We start from the raw sequence: 17,524 nt of genomic DNA on the forward strand, positions 1-17,524 counted from the left end.
ATCTCAGACTGTGTGCGAGTCTCTCATTCCTGTCCCTGTGTCTGCTCCTTTCTGCTCAGGTCTCTCTCACTTTGTTCTCACCTATGTCCACATCTTTATCTACCCTGAGCATTGTGGCCCGTTCTCTGCTCTCCCCTCTGCCAAGGATACAGCTTTTACAGCAGGTGAGGTTCAGCCCATCCTGATGCTAGTCTGTCTCCTCCCACTTTGTACCCAGACCAGCTAGTTTGGCCACTTTACTCAATGAAGGACTTGATGCTCTCGTGCTTTCTTTATTGAGCATGAATGCTTATTGAACCATTTTTTACTGTAAATACCCCAATTCAAGTATCTACTCCTTGTTTGAATACTTTTTAAGGCCTTTTCCAAACACATTTCAAGGAATCGTGATGCCGTCACATTCAAAAAAGTAACAAAAGCACAGTTGATGTGGATGGACACCTTCCACGTTTACGCACACTATCTGGGTCAAATCTTAGACAACAGAAGGAAAAGGAATCAAGACAAAACATGCAGGATTTTTGCTACACAAAACTGTCTATACCAGTATTTGTCCTGACTGTTTTCTTTTCAAGGGGTTAAAAATTAGCCACCTTTGACGAGCAATCAAAGGTTTATATGAAAGTAATCATCCAAACTGTTTGTTGTAAATATAAAATTTACATCCCAGTAGGAACACGGAAGTATCACTAATTTTATTTTTTTGGCCTTTATATGGCTTTATTGACAGTACAGCTGAAGAAATGACAGGAAACAGGATGAGAGAGAGAAGGGAAGTGGCACACAGCGAAGGGCCCCAGGCCGGGACTCGAATCCAGGGGCCACTGCAGCGAGGAGGAAGCCTCTGTACATGCAACGCCTGCTCTACCAACTGAGCTAAACGGCACCCAAGTATCAATACTTTGATCCTTTTCAATACCACATGTTTAAAATAAGAATGAACTTTGTAGATTTTCTTTCAGACGATACCACTAATTACTAATTAATGATTCTCATGGCTGATACCACTAAGATAACTGATAACTTCACATTTTTGTATCTAAAAAAAAAAACGTTCCTAACCTTCACTTTATGCATACCTGAGGGTGACGAAAATATGATGACTTAATATTACGTAGCTTTAATAACATTTGTAAAACTTGCAGAATTTTTTTCATTGTAAAGTCAATGACAGCAATTTGGCTTCATACCATCAGCTATAATTTCAATATCAGATGATAACCAATAATGTAAATTTCCCATTACTGGGCCTTAAATTCATCTTTCCAACATATATTGTGCATCTGTAGTTTAAGACGATATGATATTTGCATTAGATAGCGTTGAAAATAAATACGATATACAGAAAAAAACAGATCTACAATTGTATTCGTGACTCAAGTAAATGTAGTTCTGATGATTTTACAGAGAGGTCATTCTTTTATTTATACCCAAACCTCCATAGTGGCCTGCAGCAAGACTGATCTGGTTCCTTGGATGCCTGACCTTAAAGCTTTGTTGACTGATGCCCTTGCAGAGACCCTATGATTACCACTGACCTTAGGTGCAGGTGTCAGATGTATCTTAAGGGTAGCAATCAATGCAGCCAGTTTATTCCTAAACTATCAACAGAGCTGCCGTGCAAACAGTTCTGAAGTCCATGCCGGTGTCCCGAAAGAGACACCTGCATGAAACTGCCTGTGCAGGTTTCACTGTGGTTTGATGTGTTAAGTAAAGTTTTATTGTCTGTTTCATGCAGTTCATTGTAACAGGAAGGAAGAAAGAGGGCTTTGTTTTTTTGTTAATGTGGTTATTTATGTATCTCAGACACGTGTTGACAGACTTCAAGGTAATTTAGTGAAAAAGACATGTGATAATGAGGATGTGATAAGATTTGGGTGAACGTCAGACTTTTTTAAAATTTCTCAACAATTCTGCTATTTTCGTGTTATCTACCACACTAACACAGATATAAAAAACAGCAAAGTCACATCCAGATATAAAGGCTGGACATGACAGAGTAAGAAAACCTGTCAAACAGTAGAGATTAAGAATCAGTGAAAATATGTTTAGTCAATTAACTTCCCTATCTATCTTCAATGACATAAATACCAGGAAACAAGTTATAAGGAAATACTTATCCAAACACTCTCTTTTCTGTAGAATTGCTAAGGCAATTTGACATTGCTGGATTTCCAGAAAATGATCGCACATTTCCTTATGACCAAATAGGACTTATACTATAAACAATATGAGCAGACATGGCTGATTAATTTGTAACTATAGGGATTGTCTCCTGCAGGGAGGCAACGGTATTGATAAATGACTCATGGAAAAGAAAGAGCCTGTCCAAACTAAAGTTCATTTACAAGTCAATGTCACCTAAACACACATCTATAGTGGCAATGAAGGCTCAACAGAGACACTGTTGTGCAGTGCCGCAAGAGGAGGGGATGTCTGGGGTGCACGCGCTTCTTTCCAGTAAGGAAGACAAACGGGTCAAACTGCCTTCCTGTCCTCATTATCACTCAATACTGGATATTTATTCTTCCAGAAAATCTGATAAGAGGGCGACCAATACTGGATTTTTGGGGGCACACCAAACTCGGACACCAGACTATATATAATCTGTCACTCTACAAATTTATGTCACAGACCGTGAAATCTCTTTATCATCATTTTTATCAAGTACTAAATTAGATATCAAATGATTTAAAGTAAAGAACGCTGAGTCACAGAGAGGAACAAACATCAGTGACAGTCAGACACAAAAGAAATAAAGCCTGGAATTTTTGCACTCCTGTGATCGTGATCATTAACAAGTTTTCAGTGTTTACTCTGGGATTAGTGCTTGTCCCAGACAATAGCTTGTAGACTGATTCGACAGACTTATGTCTATTATGGAAAATATGTCAAAGTTAGGAAATGTTCAGTGACTCAGCTTTTTTTTCCTGCACACATGCACACTCCACATAAGTAATGTTACTTATATATATTTTTTTAAAAAGATGACACAGCTGTTGTAGGATTGTAAGGAGGATTTAAGTAGTCTGAGACTTGGCACCACAAATACAACTGTATTTTTCCCACTACTGAATGTAGCTGTTTAGGGAAAAGTCACTGCATGTTCGTCTGCCTCACAGTCTGTTTATGGTGTCAAATTGCAGAGAAGAGGATGCTAAATAAAAGCAGTGAAACCTGCATGGAGATCAGTCGAATGAAGGACGGGTTTAGGTTTACACTAAGCAAGTAACACGGAAATGTTGAGACAACACAAGATGACTAAGGTCACCTTTGATACATGCACCAATGTGATATTCTTGAACTCTCATAAAACCTACAGCTTATCTTATCCAATATGAACATCAATAGACTGACTCTGTCAACAGCGTGTGATTGCATCCTCAACTTGCAAGAGATCCCATATGGTCTAGCGGTTAGGATTCCTGGTTTTCACCCAGGCGGCCCGGGTTCGACTCCCGGTATGGGAACTATGATTTATTGATCTAATAGTGGTCCTCTGTTTACATTGTGCAAATTCAATATGCAGCATCCTTGAGGACCATTCATCCCAACTACTTGATGTACCACATGATCCCAGAGGGATATTTAAACCTGAAATTACCTCATGCTTTCTTGGGTATAAGCAGCACCTGTACTTCGGCTGAGCTCTTAACTGAGCCACTCTGTAGAGCAAAACTTAACCTATGCCGAGGTTGTTGCAAGTGATCCGACGGCCACTAGAGACTCCCATAACATCATAACAAATACACACAAAAAAAGAGAATGATCGGCTGCAGTGAGCATGTACTTCATTTCTTCCAGCCATAACTCGTAGGTGTATTCTGAGTTTGCACAGCGGTGAGGTGCAAGAATGACATACAACACACAGAATATGATTAATCATGGTCAAATTAGATGTCTGTAAACTGGAAGGATAATCAGCAGGATACAGGCCTTTTTATTCTACATATGATAATACTTGAACCGTGAACCTACAATTTGACCTGTATGAGGCAAAACAAAGGCATAAATAATAAAGTCACCTACGTCTGAATCCCATTTAACTCACTCACTGTTACTGTCAAAGTGAGAGCATTATATAATGTTATTAGTGACACGTAAGGTTGATGCAGTTTGAGATTCACGGTATCATGGTATAGGGTATCACTTCCAAACTTATTTTTTCCGATTTTAGGTCCTAGGGGTCAGGGGTGTAGTGGTCGGGGGACGCGGGGAACGGCGTTCCCCCAGTCTTTTTGGCGAGATTTTTTTTTTTGGCAAGAATTATTTTATTTTTTTTTTTGTCTAAGAAATGTTTTTTAAACATTGCCTTTGTTATAATTTTCGCTATAGTATAGCTTCGAATAAAGTAATAATACATACTGCAATTCACAAATATTAATAAAATATTTATTGTGTCACAGCGGGCGCGGTCACACAGGATTTGAAGCCTGTGTGAGGTGGCAGTGCCTATATGAGAGGAGAGAAGCAGCGCCGTCTCCTATTTGCAATGCCATATGTTTGTACTTAAAGCATTCATGCAATTATTAGGACTATAATTCGTCACTTTTTGCCGTGGGGCGAAAATGTGCATAAATTTGAATCTGTGTGTTGAGAAGCGCCGTGTGTGTGTGTGTGTGTGTGCAGGGCAGTAGTCACCATTGAGGACACCGAGGTCATGTCCTCGGTATTTTTTTTCCTTAACTTTCTTTTCATTAAAACCGAAAGTAAACACGGTCGCGATGTGACTGCAGGTCTATTTTTAGATCGGCAATTGAGCGGATCAGAGCAAAGATGCAACGTAGTAAATAGTGAACGAGCCTACAGATGCAACAGATATGCTAACCTGTAATCTACTGTAAATGTAGCCGAGGCAAACAAAATGAAAGGACATGCAATGAATCAGAATATTTGAAGGCCATGTTCAGTCACAGTATGAACTATCCATCAATAATATTATTTGGATGTTTGGATGGATAAGTAACAATGTGACTAAACATGGGATTAAAATATTAGGTCATGACTCAGTAGTATACTTAGACTTACTTGATACTTTATTTTAAAAATTCAACAGAGGATGAGACAGGAGAGAGAGATGAAGAGGTTGAAGGGACAGAGACAGGAGGAGAGGAGAGAGAGAGAGCAGGAGAAGGAACCAGTGAGATGCATGTGGAGTCAGGTCCGTTATCAGCCCATGACCAGCTACATACAAAGGCCAGAGTCACTACTCTGTTAAGAAAAAGGTAAGCTATGGTATTACTGTACTTATTGTTACCTATATGCAATCTTTATTTATCAGCAGCTTTGAGTCAACTGATTTGATATGGGTTAAATGTGTATTCAGTGAATTCAGAGTCATTGCAGAAAAGAACTCCACCTTTATCATCTCTCTCTCTCTCTCTCTCTCTCTCTCTCTCTCTCTCAAACACTAATTGCAACGATATATGGCTCAAGCATTTGCAACTTGGGTCTATCCGGGTGACCTGATTAAAATAACATGGTTCAAAGCTTTCCAGGTGCTCCGAGTTCCCAGCCAGGACAGATAGCTGCACTGCTAACAGAGCTAACTAGCAAACGGCAGCTCCTCTGGTAAAATGGTGCCCCATAATTTTGTTGAGAGTATGGATCCAACAAGTGGCCAATTCTTACATATTGCACCTTAAAAATTACATCTAAACAAAACATAGTGGTGACAGCACTTTGACAATTCAAAATTTGACTAGTATCTCATAATTCTGACTCAGAAAGCTTTAAAAATGTCATTTTCTGATTGACATTGAGCATTTTCAGGTATGATTTTGCTTCCATAATTGTTTTGCAGCTCACTATGAATTACAATAGCACTATGCTAACATGAAATTACCTTCCCTGACAAACTATCATGTATACAGTAAATTGCTGTATTTATCAGATAATCACTGCTACTTTCATAAAACTTATACCAAGGGATAAAACGTGTCTTTCTAACACTTTTATCATGTAAATCCGACCGTGAGTCCTAATAATACCTTCCTGTCTGTGTGTGTGTGTGTGTCTGTGTGTATTAGCTAGCCTAACGTTACCTGTTGATTCATCATGCTAACAGAATCCCAAGTGGGCACGCGCGTCGCTGCCTCTCTGCCTCGCGCTCTGCTCCGCTCACATGACGTTACCCAGCATTCTGCGGGACACACACACACCGGCAGAACATCAAGGAAGAGGATGCGGGTCGGTAAGAGGAAAACACACATGTATTTATGTACACATATCTGTCGTGTCTGGCTTGTTTTCTAGCGTTTTGTCGCGACGAGGGATGTTGGTGACGAGTATGAGTCGATGTCATCGCGTTTCAGCGGTTTTACGTGGCTGTAAAACAGAAAGCAACAGGCGGAGGTGACGGTTAGAACTCCTCGAACTTGTGGGTGAAGTTGTCACTGGTAGCAAACGGTCGCTCGTTAGCTAGCTAGAGCGGTTTTGGCAGCATTTTTACCGGTGACGTTTGTGTGAAGGAATGTAGGAAGTACAACGCCTGCTCCTACCCAGGAGTGAGGGCTTTAAACAGTAAGCGAAGCCGATATCTGTGCTGGTAACTGATATCGGACATCAGTGTGGGACAGTGACAGAGGCGAGCCTGTTGACAGGTTTACGTCATGATCAGCCGTTTTTGTTTTTTTGGATGACAGCCCAGGCTATTTGGGTAAATGGTGAGATTCAGCTGGGAGACAAAAGGGGCTATGAGTTATTCAAAACAGAAACTGAAAACAAAATTACACCTCATGGACTGAAGTCAGAAATAACACCTGGCTGCTCTAAATCTTTAATTTGATTAAGCGTTTTATTCGTTGCTCAAATGTTGTAATGATTGTGTGCTGCTGTATTGGCCAAATACTGTTACTGCCACTAATAATTGAAAGTTTAAAAAATAACCCTGTTGGATTATTATTATTGTCTGTGTTATTGTTAAGGGTGCAATATGTGTGAACACCACCCCTCAAATTCATTATCCAAACAAATAGGGGGCAGCACATCACCAGGGTAACCGCTAACTGCTGCTTCCTTATATCAAGCCCATAGATTTATACAGAAGAACTAGATACCAGGTGCAAAGACATTCCCATTGAAACCAAGCGGCCCATTGAATTAAATTACCTTAAATTCTTACCTATTGCACATTTAATGTCAACAAAGCCATAGATAAAAGAATCCTGTTTTAAATGATGTTCTCTCCGACAGATATTGTCAGACAATATAGATATTAGGCAGTAAAAAGTTCCTAAAACTATATATTAACTTTTATACTCACTTTCTTTTTTTGCAATGATCCCTCACATGTGGTTGGGACAAAGATCTTTAAAAGAGACAGGATATTTTACAGTTTAACAATAGGCTTTAAAGGGAGGATGCCGTCAGAGATTAGAGGGTTGACTGCTGAATCTCTTGTATCTCTGCTTTCATAACAGGGTTTCAGAGCCTGGCACTTAATTATAACCACAAATAATCATCCTCTCTGCTGTAGTTCCCTGAGACAGATGTTTATCTGTTATCAGAGCTGTAGCAACTCAGCAAGGACTGTGATGTTATGTCTTCAGTATTGCTTGCAGGAATTTGGGGATATTTAAAAGACTTGAGGAGTTTTTCACATTCTACAATTGTGAGTTTGGGATTAGATTAAAGCCTAAAATGCGCCGCATTGAGCCTGCTGAGCCGAAACCGAAAAACACAATTAGGCATGTGTTAAAACTGTGATAAAGCCTCCAGTGTATGAACATTGTGACATCAACAGTAGTGTCCTGATTTATCTCCCCGCTCCAGGGTATGTACACTGACAGCTGCTGTTGACACAGTAAAGATTTTTCCACTTTCATAACATTTGGAGCCACACTGCAGAAGCTCCTACACAAATACTCACACAAGGGTTTTGATGTAGCTTGGTGATGTAACTACAATCATATAAAATCCTCTCTCATGGTATGTGTGATTTTGTATTGATATATATTCTAGTATAGTACTTTTTGGGGGGGGAAATCAGCAAAGGAAATTGAGATTTATGGGTCAAATGATCTTTTCTTGGCAAATTAATTACCTGACTAGTGAATGAGCTTTGTCACACTTACAACATGAACACCTACAATACAAATATATGGGTTAGTGTGATTATTTTGAAAGTATATTTTCTGATCGAGACATTTTAGATATGAAAAATAGACTCACTGCTCTATAAACCATGTAATGGTGACACTGTCTCTAAATTATCTTAAACGTGTCGCCATGATATTTCTATGCTGACATTTTTTTTTCTTATCTGCTGCTGATTTTGCCAGTTCCAATTTTTTTGTTATTAGCTAATGTCAGCCAAAATATTGCTCCATAGGATTTATAAAATGAGAGTCTGGCCAATATGCAACCTTTTTTTTAGATTTAAATTCACAAAAACATTCTTGAGGTAATTAGGTATGAATGACTAAAGAACCAGTGAGGTTAACTGTTTCAGTGCACTGATGTCATTTAGACAATTATTTTTTATTGTTAAACTGAAACATATCCTGCCTCAGGTACATCTCACACGAGTGTTTGACAACTATATTTGAGGGTTAGGGTCACTGCAAAACTGTGTTTATATTGAAAGTTTTTACTCCTTAATATCAGCGTCGGCACTGGCCCTGAAAATTGATTATCACTCAGGCTCCTCCATTAGAATTATCTCTTAAGTCGAAGTGATATTCGAAAGTGTCATCATACCATCCAAGCCTAAACTAGGCTAAACATCTTAATATTAACAGAATTTGAAATGCCCTTGGAAAAGAGACACTTTGTGTAACTATTTATTCTGGTGTTAGCTTAATTCCAGGAACCTACAATGGGGCCTCTGTGATTTGCAGAACAGGCTCTCACTTTCAGTTGAGCTGTCAGAAAACCCAATGGTGAAATTTCCATTTATCCCTTTGTTATAATTTCGGCTTCACATCAGAACCCAAAGCTGTTAAATTTTCAGTCAGTCTTTGTCCTTTATCTGGAAAACCCAGAGTATTGATGTTTAAGTTTTCAATATTTTCAATCATTCTGACGACATTTCAGTCATTTTATCTCATCTTTTTCTTTGTGTTTTTACTGACATTTAAGAGGAATTACTTGTACAGAGCTGTGAGCTTATGCTCTATCTGGACCATTAATGAAAATGCTCTCCAGCTCTCGATGCCATCACAGTCAGCTTGTCTTTATGGCCTCTTTATAAACTGCTATCCTCAGGCTGTGCTGGGACTTCAACCCTTGACCAAACAGATAAGAATATAATCACCAAAGCAATAGGTTTTCTTTCAGGAGATGATGTCACTAGAATCTGTATAGGTTACGGACTCTTTGCTTTAAGATGTACAGTTCACATCACATGTCTGCTGTGTCGATAGCTACTCAGGCCAATAAATAGAGGAGTTTAAACAAATCCCTGACACTGCTCTTGTCTCTCTTTCTCCCCCAGCCTCAGACATGGATTACACGGTGGTGTTCGCTGCCTTAGAAACAGTATGTGAAGACAACATTTCTATTATGTGTGGGCCTTCTGATTTGCCGTACGGAAATGTTGCCGAGCGCTTGGTCACGTGTATAAGACAGATTCAGGAGCACGGCCGAGCCCTGGAGCCTGTGGTCTGCAGCTTCACAGCCGTCTACCATCATTATGACTTTGATGCACAAACGCCTGGGAATGGCTACCGCACCTTGGTTAAGGTATGACTAATTCCACTAACTAGTTGTGTTGTTCCACTAAAGGCTGATGTTTGAGATGTGATTGTACTAATGAATTAAGCCTATCAGTGTTTCTTCTGTGATTAATGCAGTGGTGGCAGGACCTATTTTGGTATTTTTTCCACATCCTGCCCTGTTGGTCTCAGTTTTGGTTTGTGAAATGATTTCAGCACTAATATTGATGTTTTTCATATTTGTTTATTTGATCATGATAAAAGGGGCTAGATCTATACCCTTATGCCTTATGGTGCTTGTGTTGGGAATGTTTTGATTTGGGATTGAGGTCAAAATGGACAATTACTTATTTATCTAGCTGTGGTGGTAATATTGTGTCGCTAATGGTCCACCTCCCTGGAAAGAGTATAGAGGAAACAGAAACAAGCGTATTTACTGTTGTCATTCATATAATTTGGTCTTTACAGCGTCAGAAAACAGTGAAAACTAAAACTAGTTGGATTTTTGATATTTTAAGAATGACCAATGCCAATTGATTTAATCGAAATCATTTTTGCTTATGAAACATCATTAATTATTTTTGAAAACCGTGTATATTTACTTCACTGAAGAAAGTGTGATTAAGATGATGAGTAGCTTAGATTTCATGATACTTGGTAGTTTAATTTCCCCTGAAACCTGTTGCCTCTCATCTCAACATGTTACTACTTGCAGCTTGGGGTGCATTTGTTTTTGTAATCTCAATATATGAATCATTAAACTTTAGTTAATATTTACTCATGCGACTGTTTTTTGTGTACAAAAATACTGTTTTAATATGACACATTTTCACATGTAAAACAAGCATTTTATTGTAAGACATTTCACAGTGAGAGTTTTGTTTGATTTTTAATGACATCTCCCAGTCTATGGTAAATGTTTATTACATATTTGCTGCATGTTGAAGAAAAAGATTTAAACAGTCAAATAGTCAGAAATCTAATGCAGCACATTTATTTTTAGAATGAAGTCTTGTTTTTTATATATTTATTAGACCATCCTCATCCTTGATCCATGCTTACAGGCCTATTTGTTTTTCTTTCTTTCAGGTCTTGCAGGCTTGCCTTTTGCACATAATTCAGAAGGGCCGCTACATTGTTTCTAATTACAACAGTGCCTTCTTCAGGGCCGAGCACAATGCCTCTGAGATGGAGGCGTACTGCAGCGCTCTGTGTCAGCTGCGTGCCCTTCTCCACCTCGCCCAGCAGCTCATCAACGACAACGAGTGTGGCCAGCTGTACTCCCTGCAGGACAGGGACCTGAGCCGCAAGTTTGTGCAGGAGTACAGCTCCATGCACAAAGCCTGTTTCTACGGCCGCTGTCTGGGCTTTCAGGTCAGCAGGCAAAAACTTCATGTGACAGTTGCTTTTATTTTATACCGACACGTTTAATTTTACCATGTTGGAGTTGTTATTCTTCGCAAAATGATTGATTGTTCTGTCAGTTTATTGAGCACCTTTAATCTAGTTACAACATTTATTTAAACATCAGAACTTTTTTAGGATTCTTTAAAACTATTTTCAAGAGGCTTCATTGTTAATTTTGGCTTCATGAAATGATATATGTCACCTGTTTTAAACATTTAAACCTGTCTTTTTTTTTTTACAGTTCTCACCAACTCTACGTCCCTTCCTCCAGACTGTTGTCATAAGCATGGTTTCATATGGAGAGACGTATGGGAAACAGCAGTCTGGCTTGGGTTAGTCACCGTTTTTGTCTTTTGGTCTTTCTGGTTTTGATAGAAGATTATGTTCATGTTTTAAATCATCCATCTTCTTCCAGGTATGGCAGCCCTCTCCCTCCTCACATCAGGGAAATACGTCATTGATCCAGAGTTGCGGGGTGCGGAGTTTGAACGCATTACCCAGAATCTGGACATGCAGTTCTGGAAGTCCTTCTGGAACCTCACAGAGTCTGGCCTTATAGCTGTAGGCAGGGTCAAAAATTCTTCCACTGACTCACATTAGCTGATGTCCTCTTTCATGTTTTCACTGCTCAGCCTTCTCTTGCATGTCTCTCTCTGTGCAGGGCTTCAGCAGAATAGCCTCTTGCCCAGTGCAGGTGAATTGCACCCTGACATTGCCTCCTGACACTCTAAGCCTCCCACTGGCCTCAGACCCCAGTCTAACAGCCACCGTGTCTCCTCCGCTAGCCCACTGGGGCCCCGGGCCAGTCCACATGCGCCTTATCTCCCATGAGCTGCGAGAAGGACAGGTGAGACTCTTCAGGTCTAAAACAGGAACATATAATGGAAAAATATTTAGTATTTTGCTTTGACACATATAAGCAAGTATTTGTCACTTCCTAACAAGATACAATTTGTTGTATTCTTGCTCATCTCTGTTTATAACTTACTTTATAGGACAGTGAAGAGCTGCTATCATATTCTCGAGCCGATCCTCCTCCTATATCCATGTCCGTTCTCCCCTGGGTGCAGAAGCAGCCTCGCTCCCCCTGGCTGCTCATCCACTTTCATGGTGGGGGCTTCGTAGCCCAGACTTCCAGATCCCATGAGGTACAGAACGAAATCCTGGTGAAAGACTGCTGTATTTTAATCTGTATTAGATGTTTTTACAAATGTGGTTAATGCTTTTTATACTCTTAATCCAATTAAGATAATACTACTACTCAGTCCTACAAAGTGTTTCACAGTCTGCGAACATCCAAATTATTTCTCAAATGCAATCAAAATAAACAACTGTTAATGTTTTCTGTTCTCTGTCCACCTCCCAATGAGTCAGAATTATCTTCGGAGTTGGTCAAAGGAGCTGAACGTACCGATACTCTCCGTGGACTACTCTCTGTCACCCGAGGCGCCCTTTCCCAGAGCTCTGGAGGAATGTTTCTACGCCTACTGTTGGGCTCTGAATAACTGTCATCTCCTGGGTATGTTTATGATGTCACACTCAGACAACACGGGACTACACTAAACCAACAGGAAGTGTGAGGCCTAGTCCAACATACATGGGTATTTATGCAAAGTGGGTTTTAAAACAAAAAGGATCTCCATCAAGATGAGCATTTTAGTATGGTTACAGATATAATCTCTGTGCTAACGAACCCAAAAATGGATATGACTTGACTTTCGTTTACATGCACTGGACATATGTTTGTTGATGTAAACAGAAAGCAGGTTGTGTACTCCGTGGTTGGTTACATAATTACAAAAAGCACTATGAGCCAGGCCAGAACGGCCTTTTATATACTTATTCAGTTAAATTTTTTGTTTTTACATCTGCTTTCAATTTGCTAGAGCAAGTGACTTTCTGACCTTTTTGATAAGAAAAAAAGAAGATAAAATGATAACTGAAGAAAACTGTAAAGGTATGCGTAAGTAAGATGGTAAAGTAGACTAAAATATGAAAAACAGTTAAAATGCTGTTGGTTGAATATATAATATGTATATATATTTACAGTACATAAGCTACATGGATATCATTGTACAAAAAGCAACAGAGAATTTTTACACCTTAAGAAATTCTCTATGTTCCCTTTGCAGGTGTAGACAGCACATGTACACTTTGTACTAATTTCATATGTGGTGTGAAGCTCCACTGGGAGGGGCACATTATGTACTGAAACTGGCATGTGAAGTGTTATCTGTACATAATCAAATCATGGAACAGGGGAATGTCTCATATGTACCCGTTCATGTGGAGAAAAGGTGGAGAATAGTAAAGGAAGATGGTACATTATGGAACTGATGATAATAAGATTAAAGGTTAAATGGTAATCTGTTATCTTAGTTATCTGTTGAATATGTTTTCAGTCTTTGTTTTGTTACAAGTGACATCATCAATTCACTTGTTTTGTCCAACAACTGTCCAAAGTTCAATATGGCATACAAAGCAAACAGATAAAACACAGGGAAAGCAGGTAATCCTAAAGTGGACCGTTTGTTTCAGTACATAATGGAATTGTCTTGGATAAAAACCTGCCTGTTTTAGCATCCTTGTTCTTCGTGAATGTAGTTAAAATTATCTTTATTATTCAGAGACTAACAGTTCTGTCTGTGTGTCTCAGGCTCCACAGCTGAGCGGGTTTGTCTGGCAGGCGACAGCGCTGGAGGAAACCTCTGCATCACCGTGTCCATGAAGGCCATATCCAGCGGCATCCGAGTCCCTGATGGCATCATGGCAGCCTACCCGGCCACTTTGCTCACCACTGACGCCTCGCCCTCCCGCCTGCTCACGCTCATTGACCCGCTGTTGCCTCTGGGTGTTCTCACAAAGTGCCTCAATGCCTATGCAGGTATGTGGGTGTACAATAAGAGAGCTGAAGGTGTGTGCTGTTTGATGCCTCATTTAACACAAGAGCACATTACGGCGCCACTGGAACAGAAAACAGAGGATAATATGCAAAGTTTTGCACGAAATCCTTTCAGTTGGTTTCCGTTTTATTACCTCTGCTAAGGAGGTTTTGCTCTCACCTGTGTCCGTTTGTTTGTTGGTTATTTCTGGTTTTGGTGCAGATCCAGAAAAAGGAATGGATTATTTTCTACGTTTGTTTAACATTGTGAAATACCAGTCAGTTCTTCTACACTAGATTTACCAACCCATGGTGTCACTTGGCTTAGTCCTCACCACTGTGGCACCACTTAATTGGCTTTCAGGTTTGGCTGACACTATAAAAACTTTCGGTCACTGGTCTTTCTAATCTTTCTTGATTTTATTCAAGGGCAGAACAGGAGATCTCAGACTTCCTCGAATAGAGAGACTCATATTATTATTGTATCATGATTTGATGCTCTTGGAGCCAGTGACAGATTTTTGCAATCTGAAATGAGCTCATCTCAGATCACATGTCAGAGAGCTGACCTCTGTGTAATTATTGTCACCATGTATGAGAGAGAGGTTTGTTTCCATTGCCTGCAGTCATGGAAAAATCACTTTTTTCTAAATGTGCACACTTAATCCAGATAGATTGATTTCTAAATTTGGTTTAAATGTACTGTCTTATATAACATTGCCTAAGAGTGTAACACGCACACATAGGGACTAACTCATCGTGGTTATGTAAGTGACTTTTTACACTGTTAGGGAAAAAATCAAAATATTTAAGATGTGTCAAAGTGTGTTTAATTATGATTAAAGAAAAAATGGAGGATCCTTCCTTTTTTATTTTCACAACTACAAACATTAAGTTACCATATTGTTACCAACAACAAAAATCAAACCAACACATCTACAGTGTTGTCAGCGGCTGCTGAAAAACCTCATATATAGGCCATGATTGTATCCTGAAGAGCCTCATTAATCACTTCACATCATCTTCCTCCCAGGTGCAGACTGTGAGACGGTGCAGCCTGTGGTGGGAAACAGCAGTCTGAGCTCTCTGGGCAGAGACACTGCTGTGCTGCTCAGTGATCTCACCCAGGGAGCCTCCAACTGGATCCAGTCCTTTCTGGACCCCATGCGGACTTCAGGTGGAACACGCTCGCTGTCATCTGCGCCGAGGAGGTCTCAGAGCAGCGACACTCGCGGAACACCCACTCACGCCTCTACACCCAACGGCGGAGATCACATGCATTACCCAGACGGCTTTGAGCCCATGCGCTCTCAGTGCCTGGCTTTTGTTCGGCCAACTCCATCCCCCGTTATCAGGAACCCGTTTGTGTCGCCCCTGCTGGCTCCTAACAACCTGCTGAGAGGCCTGCCGCCTGTACACATAGTGGTAAGAGAGAGAAGGACAGTTTAATCACATTGCTTAATTTACTTTAAACATGAAAAACTTTTAACATTGACTGTGCTGACATTTAACTCACTGTATACTACCTGCTTAACACCAGCTTTAACTACGTGTCAAGTTGATTTTCAAACAACACTGACATGATTTGAAACCAAAGGCTGATGAAGGGGCTGAAACGGGCAAATGTATTAATTTGTATCAATTGTGCAAAAAAAGAAAAAGGGAAATGTTCTGTCTAGCTCAGTGTGGTCCAGTTTCAAACACACACATCCTAAGCGAGATTCATTTTCATACTTGTTGGGTCCAGAGCTAAGTCATAAATCTGTCAAGCTGATAAAAGCTCATTGCAGATTATCAGTTTCTGTGTATTTGTGATGAGCATCAAGAAACGTCAGTGTAGAAATACCAAACTAGGTTTTTTACAACAGTGTTACATAGTTTAACCACTAGAGAGCACTGACGGGTTGATTTTTCAACTGTAAATGTCCCACTGTACATATCCCAGGTTCATGTTAAAAGAAACAATAACTATTGACCAATATTTTGTAATGAGATTTAAAACTCCCAATAACTGACATCAGTATCAATATCATTCAAGCTTTAATCTCTAATTCCCAGCAGAGTTTGTTTTTCTCATCTACTTCTTTAGTTTTTTTCAATCCTTGTCTCCTGATTTCTCCTTGTCTCCTCACAGGCCTCTGCTCTGGACGCCTTGCTGGATGACTCGGTGATGTTTGCCAAGAAGCTTCGAGACATGGGCCAGCCTGTGAGTCTGACGGTGGTGGAGGACCTGCCTCACGGCTTCCTCAGCCTGTCGCAACTCGCAAAGGAGACGGAGGTGGCTTCAGAAATGTGCGTGGAGCAAATGAGGAAGATTTTTCAGCAGGAAAACCTGACGCCTGCTGTTAGCAAACTGCCCAAGCTGGAAGATACTCATCAGAGTACGAATCCGTTGGGCTGATGAAGCTGTTGTTCTAGGGTGAAAAAGAGATGTGAGAGAATGTGGTGGGAGATGCAGTGAATTCAAGAAAAGGAAACAATTAAGGGAGAAGTATGAAGATGTACAAAAACTGTTGAAGTGGAGGAAGCTTAGGGAGCCTGCACTCGTAACCTTTACCGCACAAAATTCCTGTAGGCAATAATGATTGAGAGAGACATTAAAAACTCTCTTTAACCAGCTCTAAAATGATCCTAAAAGATGACAAATTAGGAAACAATGCAGTATTTTTCTACCAGGATCCTGATCCAGACCAAGCGCACAATGACAAAATAACAAGATACAGCACGTTCACCATGACCAGCCCGAGCAGTAACGTCTCATTGATATATGTCAGAAATGGAAGCTTTTGTGCCTTGAATCCAAAGCGCTGCTGTATTTGTAATGTATTTGAATGAAACATAGTTTTGCCTATGTTACCAAACTGACCAGGATTAAAGGTTTACTTACAGGAAAAACAGTCCAGACAAACTGTAGTGTTATTATATTTGGATTTAATGTTGAACCTGGTTGTCAAGTGTTTACATCAAACTGATGAGGAGGCCTTCGTGTTGTGTTTACCAGGAATATCTGGGTGTGAATGTAACTTGTAAAACTGTAAAATAATTCTTATTATTTCTTAATGTCAATATTTAACTTTTTTTTGTGTTTTGTTTTATTTAAAGTCTGGATTAAATCATAACTGCAAGGATGTCTTGTGCTTGTTTTGTTGAAGGTTCCTGTTCTGTGCCACCTGATTAACCTTTTGCCCCTGCTACTATTGTAAAATACATGTAAGTTTGAAATGATGTAGTTTCATAAATAGTGGTTATTTCGGCTTGTTTTATGTAGAAACACGGCTGAATTGGGTTTTCACAGGTAGATGGTTGCTGTTATTACTGTACACAAGCTTGTATTGCAGATTGATTACTGACAAAGTAACCACATGGGAACACATTTCAACCCCAAACATCATAATACTTAACCTGAGCAGGAGATCAGTCTCGGAATTTGAGTTATTAGTAAAAGCTTAATCTTTCCCAACACTCAACTCCACCAAATGTTGGCCTTTATTGCTATGTCAGAGTTGCTCATGCATAAATTTGAGGTGTTAAAAGAGAAACCTTCATGTTTTCAGACATTTAAACCAAAGCCACACTTTTT

General features: G+C 39.8%; 1 protein-coding gene and 1 non-coding gene across 4 annotated transcripts; both read left to right on the forward strand.

The window, feature by feature from the left end:
• The first annotated feature begins 3,398 nt into the window (after nucleotides 1-3,398).
• trnae-uuc (transfer RNA glutamic acid (anticodon UUC)) lies at nucleotides 3,399-3,470 on the forward strand. Its single transcript has one exon. It is a non-coding gene; the product is annotated as a tRNA-Glu (tRNA).
• A 2,585-nt stretch (nucleotides 3,471-6,055) lies between these two features.
• lipea (lipase, hormone-sensitive a) lies at nucleotides 6,056-17,072 on the forward strand. 3 transcript variants are annotated; one of them, XM_030412009.1, is made up of 11 exons: nucleotides 6,056-6,193; nucleotides 9,437-9,684; nucleotides 10,746-11,030; nucleotides 11,305-11,395; nucleotides 11,479-11,624; nucleotides 11,725-11,910; nucleotides 12,059-12,211; nucleotides 12,438-12,582; nucleotides 13,720-13,947; nucleotides 14,978-15,369; nucleotides 16,079-17,072. In XM_030412009.1, the coding sequence occupies exons 1-11, from the start codon at nucleotides 6,058-6,060 to the stop codon at nucleotides 16,343-16,345; spliced, it is 2,277 nt and encodes a 758-aa protein (XP_030267869.1). In that variant the 5' UTR covers nucleotides 6,056-6,057; the 3' UTR covers nucleotides 16,346-17,072. The 3 variants fall into 3 exon arrangements, with proteins under 3 accessions (XP_030267869.1, XP_030267870.1, XP_030267871.1); XM_030412010.1 differs by having other exon boundaries at nucleotides 6,116-6,189; XM_030412011.1 differs by lacking the exon at nucleotides 6,056-6,193 and adding an exon at nucleotides 6,372-6,522.
• Nucleotides 17,073-17,524: the final 452 nt, after the last annotated feature.

This window comes from Sparus aurata, chromosome 3 (genome assembly GCF_900880675.1).
Source record: "Sparus aurata chromosome 3, fSpaAur1.1, whole genome shotgun sequence".
NCBI lineage: Eukaryota > Metazoa > Chordata > Actinopteri > Spariformes > Sparidae > Sparus > Sparus aurata.

Coding starts and splice junctions, on each gene's coding strand:
- lipea (XM_030412009.1), top strand. CDS start 6,058: ATGCTAACAGAATCCCAAGTGGGCACGCGCGTCGCTGCCTCTCTGCCT. Junction 13,948..14,977: donor GTGCCTCAATGCCTATGCAG/GTATGTGGGTGT, acceptor TCTTCCTCCCAG/GTGCAGACTGTGAGACGGTG. Junction 15,370..16,078: donor TGCCGCCTGTACACATAGTG/GTAAGAGAGAGA, acceptor GTCTCCTCACAG/GCCTCTGCTCTGGACGCCTT.